Source organism: Camellia sinensis, chromosome 5 (genome assembly GCF_055761805.1).
Source record: "Camellia sinensis isolate YWXY chromosome 5, ASM5576180v1, whole genome shotgun sequence".
NCBI lineage: Eukaryota > Viridiplantae > Streptophyta > Magnoliopsida > Ericales > Theaceae > Camellia > Camellia sinensis.
The window spans coordinates 163,745,877-163,757,587 of NC_138965.1; the positions used below are offsets into that span (position 1 = coordinate 163,745,877).

The 11,711-nt window shown below is 38.0% G+C and overlaps 1 protein-coding gene across 1 annotated transcript; it reads left to right on the top strand.

Moving 5' to 3' along the window:
* The first annotated feature begins 2,025 nt into the window (after nucleotides 1-2,025).
* LOC145790960 (zinc finger BED domain-containing protein RICESLEEPER 2-like) lies at nucleotides 2,026-11,228 on the top strand. The gene is made up of 3 exons (XM_082870330.1): nucleotides 2,026-2,152; nucleotides 8,745-10,803; nucleotides 10,895-11,228. The coding sequence occupies exons 2-3, from the start codon at nucleotides 10,128-10,130 to the stop codon at nucleotides 10,927-10,929; spliced, it is 711 nt and encodes a 236-aa protein (XP_082726456.1). The 5' UTR covers nucleotides 2,026-2,152; nucleotides 8,745-10,127; the 3' UTR covers nucleotides 10,930-11,228.
* The last annotated feature ends 483 nt before the right edge of the window (nucleotides 11,229-11,711 follow it).

The window sequence follows — 11,711 nt, forward strand, 5'->3', positions numbered from 1 at the left end:
AGGCCAATGGACAGAGGACACGTGTCTATGATAAAACCGTGTCAGTCTTCAAAAGACAAGCTGAAAAGTCAAAGTGCCGACCTAGCAAGTTGTGGGACTGAGCGTGAAAGTTAGGGTGGCAAATTATTTGAATTGGATGACCAAGGAGATGGGTGACCTCGGCCGGAGAAGGTAATCCTGGTCACGCTAGCGCAGACGGAATTAAGGGGCAATTGAGAGGGAGGTTTACAACCTACTATTGGGTCGAACTGGTTTGGGTTGGAGTCAAAGTCCTTGCTCGGTCAGACGTTGGGTGCACACTGGACCGAGGACTCAGTCCGGTCGAGTTGGAACAATTTTAGATTGCCAGTCCGGAGGAGATGTACGCTCTACAGAGTTGGTCGAGATTATCCTCCTAACGTCAGGATAGACCGAGCAAGAGTTCGGTCGTGACTAAGGAGCTTGGTTGAGTCACGTGTGGAATTATCAAGGAAACCGGACAAGTAGCACAGTCGTGAGGTGATGGCGTGGCGCCGCACTAAGCATAGCTCGGTGGGGAGTACAATGCGGCACCACGAGACTGTAAGAAGGAGATTCCGCTATTGGTACGCGTCAATACTGTTTGGCGGTTTCGTTAGGTGGTGTTTAGCTATATTAGGGCTGACACGCAGGGAAACGTGAGAGGAGAGTAGGTCCACGCATCCCGAGGAGAATGGGCACAGAAGCGCGCACAGAAACTATATAAACGATGCTGCGCCTCCATCCTAAGGTCTAGAACATTCTCTGATCAGAACTCACCTACCACTTTGTCTCTTCTCTCTTTTCTCTCTCTCTAAGTGTGCTAACTTGACCGTCGAAAGGGTTTTCTGGCAATACACTGCCAGGTAGCTCACTGTCATTGTGTTCTCAGGTTAATCGGAGAGAAGTGCAGCTTGGACATGAGGAGTACGGATAACGTCGGATATTTGGTCCTCGTAAAAGAGTGTCAAATTACCTTTTTCAAAATCTTCTCTCGCATAGTTATAGGAGTATCAAATTAAGGTGTTTGGGACAAGTAGGAGACAGTGGTTGTATTCAAAGATGAAATAGACACTTAGATTTGTTGACAACAACAATTGGAGTTCTAATCTGCTTTGGAAGTTGAAATTTGGGCCATCTATAATCATATTGCTAAGGTTTTCAACAAAGTTCAAATTGAATATAGTTATAAACAAAACTAAAAACTTCCTTTATAGCGCTTAGTTGAAAGATGTATATTCTTTCCCCATTGAATACAGGGTTGTTTAGTTGAAAGATGTATATTCTTTCACCATTGAATACAGGGTTATTTGACATGTGGTTTTTTTTTTGTGTGTCTAAAATAGTTTAAAAAATCAAAACAATTACTCTTTTACCTTTTGTTACACATTTTTTTTATAAAAAATAAAAAACTAACTAAAATAACTAATTTCCAAATGAACTCTACCTTTTGAGAGACAAAAGCAAAGCAAAGCAAAAGCCCAAATATATTGATGCAAATGTACCATCTACTATGTTCTCCTTAGGGCTGAGCAAGGAATCCGTAAAATCCGTAATCCGGTCCGATTCAGTCCAATCCGATAGGTTTGGATTGGTTTTTTGAATCCGTAGTTCGGTTCCGAATTGGAAACTTCAAAATCCGTAGGCCACGGATCGGTTTCGGATTGAACCTCACGGTTCCGGATTGGAACCGATCCAGACCATCTAGAAATAATCTATATTTTTATACTATATACCTTCCCACACCATATAATTTCTTGTCTCATATAAAAACTAAAATGTAACCTAATCCAGCCTCAGTCATTCACACGCCTCTTTCAGGTCTCTCACTCTCATCTCAGCTCTCTATCGATGGTGTCTCTCTCTCTTCTCTTTCTCATCTCAGATTGAGTTCTCTCTCATACTCTTATCCATCTTAGATCAGATCGATGTGCTGCTGCTCATCTCTCTCTGTCGGTGAGCTCTCTCTCTCTCTCTCTCTGGGTGTTCTCATCTCTCATCTCTCTCTCTCTCTCTCTCAATCTCTCTCTCTCTCTCTCTCTCTCTCTCGGTGACTATTTTTGTTCCTTGGTTCCCAGATCATCCATCTTAGATTAGATCGGTGGATTTCATCTCAGATCGATTGTTCATGTCATCTACAATGGATTCGGTAAATGTAAGTAAGAGATTTTTTTTTTCTGTTTTTATTTTTATTTTTATTATGTTTTCTGTTTTCATTTTATTTTTATACTTTTTTTTTTCTTCCTGTTTTCTATTTCTATTTTCTGTTTTTATTTTTATTTTTTTTCTTATTTCATCTCTGCTTTCTGTTGTTTGTTTTATTTTTAAATGTAAGTAAAAAAAATTAATCCAGAGTGTATGTTCTTTCTTTGATTTCTGTATGTAAAAAAAGGTACCTGTTAATCTTATCAAGATGGTAAATATGTGATAGTAGGTCAATGATCCAAGTTTACAACTGAAACAAAACAACTTAATTTTAAAATATTTAATTTAAAGTAAAAAGACATTATTTTAATTTAATTTCAAACTTGAGCCGTTAAATAGTGTCATTCGCTGATATGTCTTATTTTGGTAAGAATTACAACAAAAAGAATGACGGAGATGATCCAAGTCCAATCAGTATACAAGAGCAATACAAATGTGTATAAAAATTAATTTTTAGTTTTCATAAATAAGTGCACAAGATACATACAAGCAGGGTAAATACATTAGAATAAAATGTTTATGTTTTAGTTTTTAGAACTTGTTTAACACAATTGACCATTCAAATTACATATCATTATTGACCAACCATTTAGCACATGCAAGTTCCAAGTTGTAGTTACCATATGAATGGATGCTTTTGATTATCAAGTTTTGAAAAACACAAAAAAAAAAAACCAAGTTGTAAACACCTAATTTTTGACCATCCTCAAGACTTGGGCGTCACCGTTTGAACACTTGGTGATCATCCTTGTTTGTGTTCATCTTGAGTTCCCGGAGGTCTCGGCTACGCGCCTTGCCTCAGGATCTCTCGACTCGACTGTTTTGTGTTTGGTTTTGTACCAAACACTTGTGTTTGGTTTTGTACCAAACACTTGTGTTTTGCCTTTGAGGGGCAGGGAGTGGCTTGATGGCCATCCCCACACATCACCGGCCATGTCTTGAGGCCACCGGTTGTGTTTTGTTGCCATCGGCCAAATGTTTGGCTGGTCGGCACTCTATTTGGTTGGCCGGCCACTGATTTTGGTCAATCGGCCACTTTTTCTGGCCGAGCCCTTTTCTTGAGAGGGTTTGAACATTTTGAACCTCTGTTTTAGCTTCTTGAGGAAGCTTGAACCCTTTGAACCCTTGGTTCTAGCTTCTTGAAGAAGCTTGAACCTTTTGAACTCTTGGTTCTAGCTTCTTGAGAAAGCTTGAACCTTTTGGACCCTTGGTTTTAGTTTCTTGGGAAAGCTTGAACCTTTTGAACCTTTGTTCTAGCTTCTCCAAGAACTTGAACCCTTCTAAGCTTCCAAGAGAAGCTTGCACCTTTTGCACCTTTTCCTTAAGCTTCTAAGAGAAGCTTGACCCCTTTGCCTAGCTTCTCCAAGAAGCTTGACACTTTTGCTCCAAGCTTCTAAGAGAAGCTTGACCCCCTTGACCCTTTTGCTTAGCTTCCCTTAGAAGCTTCAAGCCTTCATCTTCTCTATAAATAGAGGGCCTCTCCTCCCATTTCAAGGGTTAGAAAAAAATCTGATATATAAAGGCCCTATTTGGTAGAGCTGTGGGAAAGTGCTCATAGCTTATGCCTCAACAGCTTATAGCTTATAACTTTCAGCTTAAGCTGATTTTCAGCTTATTCTTAAAGCATCTCCTGCCCCACTCAAAGAATAAGCTGATTTCTGACTTCCAAAAAGCTATAAGCTATAAGCTATAAGCTAAACTAAACACATCAAAATAGCTTAAATTAAGCTGAAAGCTGAAATAAGCTATAATTAAGCTCTGCCAAACAGGCACAAAATATATATATCACTCTCTCTCTATATCTCCCCCTCTCTCTACATTTGGGTGTGTTAGAGAGTTCAAAAGGGTCTTATTCTTGGCCTATTGCACACCACTTCATAGCCACACACTTCCATCATCACTTGGAGGTTCTTGGAGCTTGTTTTCAAAGGTTGAGGGTTGCATTTTTGGGTCAAAACGCTGCTGGTTCTTGCTGGTCTTCAAGGGTAACACTTCTTACCCTCTTTATTCCCCGTTTTTGCACACACTTTTAGCCTTACTTTCAAGCATATTTGGGCTTTGTCATAAACTGAAAAAAGTCTTATTTTGAGCTCCTTTTGAAGTTTGTTTAAGATCACTTTTGTGTTTGGGGTCGTTTACCCCCTCCTAGGCCTTGTTTGGCCCCATTTTGTGCTATTTTTGGTGAGCTTCGGGACCACCTTGTTTGGGCCTCCTCACCACTGAAATCTTGAGGGATTTCACTGGTGAGGATGGTGTCTTAAGGTCCTAAGAAGGAGAGGGCCACCCCCTCTCCTTGTTGTTTTCAAAAAGTGTCATTTTAGCCTCATGTGTGAGCACCATTTTTAAGTTCATGTTGGCCATGTCTTAAGTGCTATTTGTGCTTATTTTTTCATGATATAACACTATTTTTACTTGGTTTAGACACACCATGCTTAGCTTGTATACATGTCTTGTAATGCCATGATTTGCCTTAACATGTGCCTAGCATTTAGACTACCATGCTCATGTGTTTTGGCCTAGCTTTGTGAAGCTTTTATGCTTGTTTTAGTATTCTAAGGGACTATTTTTGGTCATTTGAGTCATCCATGCTTTTCTTTGTATAGCTACCATGCAAACTCTCTTGTATGCCTTGAGCATTGACCCCTCTAGCATGCCATCCTTGCATCATTTCAGTGGTTTGGAACCACTTGTCATGTTATTTTAGTCCTTGTGGCATGTCTATATGCTTGCATTTGATATCCCTTTAATGTGTTAAAAGGTTGTTGTCTTATGCTCCTTGTTTGGGCCCTTGTGCATGTTTCCATACTTAAGCCATTTAAATACCATTTAGGTGGGTTTTGAGGCTCATTTTAGCATGTCACATACTGTTTTCAGTCACTTAATTCATGCCATGTGTGGTTGCACTAAGTGTAGTTCAATGCTTCTTTGGTGAGCCTTAGGCTTTAGATCATTTGTTGTATGCTATGCTTGTCTTGTTTGCTTGTTTTGGCACCATCATTAACATGATTTTTAGAGCTTACATTGCATGCCATATGCCCATGTTGTTCCTCTTTTAAGTGTGCTTAAAAGTTGTCTCTATGTGCCTAAGTGTTGGACCTTGCATGCATGCCTATTTGTATGTGTTTTGGCTTCCATTCTTGAGCATGTTGGCCACTGTTTTGGACCTAGTAGAGGGCTGTCCAAATTAGTTTAAGACCATCCCTTTGGCATGTTGTTGCATGCTATACATGTTTGTATTTTTAAGTACTTAGCCTATTAACATGTTGCATGTTTAAGTGTCATTGCATTTGGCATGCTTCTTGTGTTAAGTCGCTTTGCATATTTACATGTGTTATGCCTTTCATGTTCTTGCATGTGTGTCATTAACATTGATGTTATATGCCTTGCATGCTTACTTGTTTAGTTCATGTGCCTATTGCACATGGTTTTGTTGTTTGCATCATCATGTTGCACACTTAGCTCACATGCCTAGGTTGCATTACATTGGCATGCATGCTTTGCCTCTTGAATTGAGTATGATAGAGGTTGAGTTCATTGTGTGTTTGTGTGCATTATATTTGACATTAAAATGCACAACTTGGTTTCTTGGGCCATCACGCATTGAAATGCGCGATTGGTGGTCCGAGAATCGAGTACCATACCCCTCTGAGTCATAAACATGATAAGGGGTGTGTTGGTGCACACATTTGCTTGAAATGCATTGCCATGCCTTGTTTTGCCCTCTGCTGCTGTCAAAATAGGTTCTGCAGGAAGAATTGGCCGGTCGACTACATACAGTGCCGACCGACCATGTATTGCTGGCCGAGAGTCACACCAGTGGCCGATGACCGCATCCCCTTAGCCGGTGATCATTTACCTTGGCCGGTGGCACTCCACACTGTGCAGAGAGCATACCTTGGGACTTGTGTAGTCTTCAGAGATGCCAAACAGTGAAAACAGAGGCAACATGTGTCATGGCAATGGATTTCCGAGCGAAGCCAATCCGAGCATGCATTCATCCCTCTTCCCAAGACTGTTTTACTGCTTTAGTAGCTTAGTTAATTTGTTTAATTAATTAAGGGTTTGTAATATTTAATTAGCTAGAGTAGTTAATTACTTATTCGGTTTGTATTATTCTTTTGGTCCCTCCGAGCGAGGGCGAATTTGTAATAAGTGTGGGCGTGTGTGTGTATGTCTTCCAACCCCCACTTCTTTCTCCCTTTTACTTACCTGCCACTACAAGAAAAATCACCTTTCGCCAAAGGTACATTTTTAGTCGCTAAAAGTCGAGTTTTTGGTTTCCCCGACAAAAATTTTTAGTCGCTGCCTTTGTCGCCAATAAATGGTCGCGGGAGGTATTGGCGACTAAACCTGTTTTAGTCGGCAAAAATGAGGTCTTTTAGCGACCAATAATTTAGTCGCCAATAGTGTTTTACATTTTTGAAAATCATACGTTTATCGACTAATAATTTAGTCGCCAATACTCAATCAAACGCTGACTAAATCGTTTAGTCGCCAAAATAAAGACTTTTGGCGACTAACTTTTTAGTCGCCGAAGGTGTTTCCGTAAAAAAAAAAAATCCCATTTTCTTGCTGTTTCTGAGTTTCGAACCGCAGCCGTCCAACATTCCAAACCTTTAACAACACACTCCCTCCACTATGCCACTACACATCACATGAATATATATGAAATATATATTATTTATATAGTATATTGTCCGATATTAATACAAAACAATATTTATAAATATAATTATTTTTATTCAATATAATTTATGTAAAAAATAAATGATTTATTAAAAAAAATTTAGGCCACTTTTGGCGACTAAAATAAATTTTTAGTCGCCAATGCTATAATTATCGGCTACTAATTATTTTTTGTCGCTAAAAAATTAAGTTTCGTTTAAAAATAAAGCAGTTTTGGCGACTAAATCTGTTTTTAGTCGCCAAAAATGTCACCTTTTGGCTACTAAACCTGTTTTAGTCGGCAATTGTCAATTTTTAGCTACTAATTTTTTTTTTGTAGCCAAAAACCTGCACATTCAGCGACTAACCTGTTTTTTGGTCGCCAAAACCATCACTTTTGGCTACTAAATTATTTTAGTCGCCAAAAACTGTGACTTTTGGCTACTGAAAAATCTTTTGTCGCTAAAACCCCTATATTCGGCGACTAAACTGCCTTTTAGTCGCTAAAATCCTTATATTTGGCGACTAAACTCTTTTAGTCGGCAAAAGTGATCAATTTTGGCGACTAATTCAATTTTAGTCGCCAATTGGACTACTTTCAGCGACGAAAACTGCAATTTTAGTCGCGAAAAGTGATTTTTGTTATAGTGTGCTTTTGATGGTTAGTATTAGGTCATATTTAAATTAGCATACTTTATGTTATGCATGCGTGCATCCATACATTTGTCTTGCATGCACCGGGCTCGGCACATCATACTAACTGTATTGTATTTCAATTCCAAGTTGAATACGTGTTAGTTGTAGCATCATCATATGCCATCCATAGATTAGCCGAGCCTATTGTAGCTGCATCTTGCATGTGTTGCATTAGCCACCTTAACATGAACTAGGATCATGCATATGATTACTAACTAGTTTCTGTTTTGGCTTGGAGTACTCAGTAAGCATTTATGTTTTAGCATCTTTGCATGCGTGTGAGTGTTGCCATGACAGCATGCTTACCATGAGGCTACTTGCTTATGTGATGAACTGCCTGAATGCCTGTGGGTGAAGGTTGGATTGCTTGAGTTGGAACAACTCATCAAAATCCGTGTTTTAGCCTACTCACGAGTAACAAATTTCAAAACATTTTTTAAACAAACAGATATGCGATGCTTCGTTCCGAATTAGGCGATCTAGTCTATATTTGTTTGCTGTGCGCATAACATAGTAATTTTAGGCTAATAATCGGAATAAGAACACATAATGCTTTCAAAACAAGATATCATGGTTAGTAGAGGCCGATCTTTGATCGAGCGAGCGGGGGTGCTCATAGCTGACCTTCCCCAATCGTACTCAAGTTCCCGAGCCTAGGCAACTATGGTGATGACGGACACGTGGCCTTAAGCAAACGAGTCAGGGTTTCCTAAATTCTCCCAAAATAAAATATTTAGGTGGCGACTCTGTATCTGGCAAAGCAGTCCATGTTTGGCACTTCTTTCTAAAAAATCAATTTTCCAAAATGATTTGCCAGATTTGGACTCTTTGGTTCAGATTAAGAACCGTGACAATTTGAAAGTCCTGAACTGTAGTGAACCCAATATGAACAGAACGGGACTCATCCTCCCGGGGCGTTCGGGGACGTCGACACAAGTCATTCTCATAATGTAGGTGACATTTATTTGCTGGATATGTATGCTTGCAAGTATAGGATACGCATCAAAATAGTACCAAAAAAATGTAGTACTTTATCATATTAAGTATAGTGAGTAATGTAACAAAGCCAAAAGGAAAAGGAAATAAGAGCTTTCCTATTTTTTCAATGTCAAGCCCACACACTACATTATTTTTACAGGCTGTAATTTTGTTTTGATTTATTTATTTCTTTTGTTTGATAGATGTCAAGTACCGGAGACACAAATGATGTAATTGACCTCTCTTAGTCTCAATCTGATAAAGAACATGATCCTCAGCCTGAAACTCCTTCAGGTTCAAAGGTATGCCCCCCTCCTCCTAAGCCAAAAGCTAGACAATATTCTGAAGTTTGGGAGCATTTTACCAAAATTTTTAAAGAAGGGAGTAAAACTGCTGCATGTGTTAAATGTAACCATTGTAAAGCTTCTTATGCTCGGATTAGTGCAAATGGAACTAGCACTTTGAGAAAACATATTGCAAATTGTCCTAAGTCCCCTCAGAATAAAGAAAATAAAAAACAAAAGACTTTGGCATTTCAATCTGTAACCGAAGGTGAAAAAACTCTTGGAGTTTGGAAATTTGATCAACAAGCATGTAGGGATTCACTTGTTAAAATGGTAATCACTTGTGAGTTGCCATTTAGGTTTGTAGAGCGTGAACGATTCCGTCAATTTTGTAGTGTGATGCAACCTAATTTCAAAAAGTTTTCACGCTTTACAATAGCAAGGGATATTGTGGATTTATATTGTAGTGAGAAGAAAAAATTGAAAAATGTGTTGAAGAATGCAAACTATAGACTTTGTCTCACTACGGATTCATGGACATCTCTACAAAATGTTTCACACATGTGCCTAACAGCCCACTTTATTGATAAAAACTGGAATTTGCAAAAAAGAATTCTCAACTTTAGTGTGATTCCTAGTCACAAAGGGGAGGCAATTGGTAAGGCAGTGGAATCATGTTTAGTTGATTGGGGTATAGAGAAGATTAGTACAATCACTGTGGATAATGCAAGTGCAAATGATGTAGCTATTGCATATGTGAAAATGAAGTTTTCAAAAAACATTGACTCTTTGATTTTAAGGGGTGAGTACTTGCATATAAGGTGTTGTGCCCATATAATTAATTTAATTGTCAAGGATGGGTTAAGTGAAATAAAAGATTCAATAACTCGAATTCGTGATGCGGTGAAGTATGTAAGGAGTTCTCCACAACGAGAGCAACTTTTCAGGACATGTGCTGAAACAGAGAGGGTAACATGTAAAAGCTTGTTGTGTCTAGATGTTCAAACTAGGTGGAACTGCACATATCTAATGCTAGATGTTGCAACAAAGTTTCAAAAAGTATTTGAGAGATTAGAGGATAAGGACCCACATTTCAAACTAGAACTTAATCATGGACCTCCTACCTCTTAAGATTGGGAAGATGTTCATGTTTTTACACAATTTTTGCAAAAGTTTTATGATGCAACTGTTCGCTTGTCTGGTTCTTTGTATGTCACTTCCAACTTGTACTTCACTGAAGTTTGTGCTATAGAAAGTGCCTTAACTGAATGGGGAAAGAGTTTAGATCCTTCTTTGAAAGCCATGGCAATAAAAATGAAGACTAAATTTGACAAGTATTGGGGAAAAATTGAAAAAATAAATATGATATTATTGATTGTTGTTGTGTTAGATCCTCGTTATAAGTTGAAGTATATGAGGTTTTGTTATTTTGAAGCTTATCAACCTGCCATGGTGAGTGAGCTCACTCAAAAAGTAAGAGAGACTTTGAATAACATTTTTGATGAGTATAAACAGTTTGAGACAGTTGCTTCATCTTCTCATGAAATGGTTCATGAGGTAGACATTGTTGATCAAGGAAACATTGGTGCAAGTGAGCACCAAGTGTCTCTTATGACAAAATTTCAAAAGCTTTTGGAGGAAGAAGAAAGTGATGGAGGAAAGTCAGAAGTAGATAGGTATTTGGAAGAATCTTGTGAAAAGGAAGTTGTAAACTTTGACATCTTAAGTTGGTGGAAGACAAATTCTTCAAGATATAAAATTCTTTCTCAAGTTGCTAGGGATATTTTGGCCATTCCTGTCTCTACTGTTGCTTCCGAGTCTACTTTCAGCACAGGAGGTCGTATCCTTGACCAATTTCGTAGTTCTCTTACTCCAAAACTTGTTGAAAGTTTAATTTGTACACAAGATTGGTTGCGTGCTTCGCCATTGCCACTTCAAATGGAAGAAAACTTTGCAGATTTGGAGGACATAGAAAGAGGTAAAAGAATTCTAATATTCAATTGATCATTTAAATTTCATTCATGTATTGTGTTATTTTTTACTTTAAACTGAATTTAAGTTTTTTGCAGCTTTAACCCATGTTAACATAGCTATTGGAAAGTGATTTGGTCTGTTGGAAATCCCCTATTACTGCTGCTGTTGCGCTGCTGCTGCCACTGCACTGTTGTGGTGCTTTTGTTTGTCATCCTTAAGTTGTGCTGCTGTCAAGATGCCTTTGTTTGTTTATTTGTTTTTGTCTAAAACTACTTTATATCTGTTTGCTTAGAATTTGTGAAAAAGGGAAATGTAATGTCTACTACTATTGAATTTGGTTGTTGTTATCTACTATTGTTGATGTGTGTTTGCTTGGAATGGATGTTGTTCACTCCAGTTTAGATGCTATTGGAATGGATGTTATTTATTTATATTGTTTACAGATTTTCAATTCCAATTTAGATGCTATTGGAATGGATGGAATGGATGTTGTTTACTTATATTGTTTACAGGTTTTCAATTTCAATTTAGATGTTATTGGAATGGATGGAATGGATGCTGTTTACTTATATTGTTTACAGGTTTTCAATTCCAGTTTAGATGCTATTGGAATGGATGTTGTTTACTTATATTGTTTACAGGTTTTCAATATATATTGTTGTCTATTTTTTTTGTTATTTAATTATTTAAATCCGTGGTCCTAAACCAATCCGTGTTTCAACGGATTGGTTCGGATTGGTTCCACAATTTAAACGGATTGGATTGATTTTAATTTTTCAGGAACCGTAGATAACGGATTGGTCCTGGTTTTCTCCCAATCCGAACCAATCCAGACCATGCATTGCTCACCCCTAGTTCTACTCATAATTTTTTATTTTTTATATTTTATTTTTATACTGTGAATTTCATGTA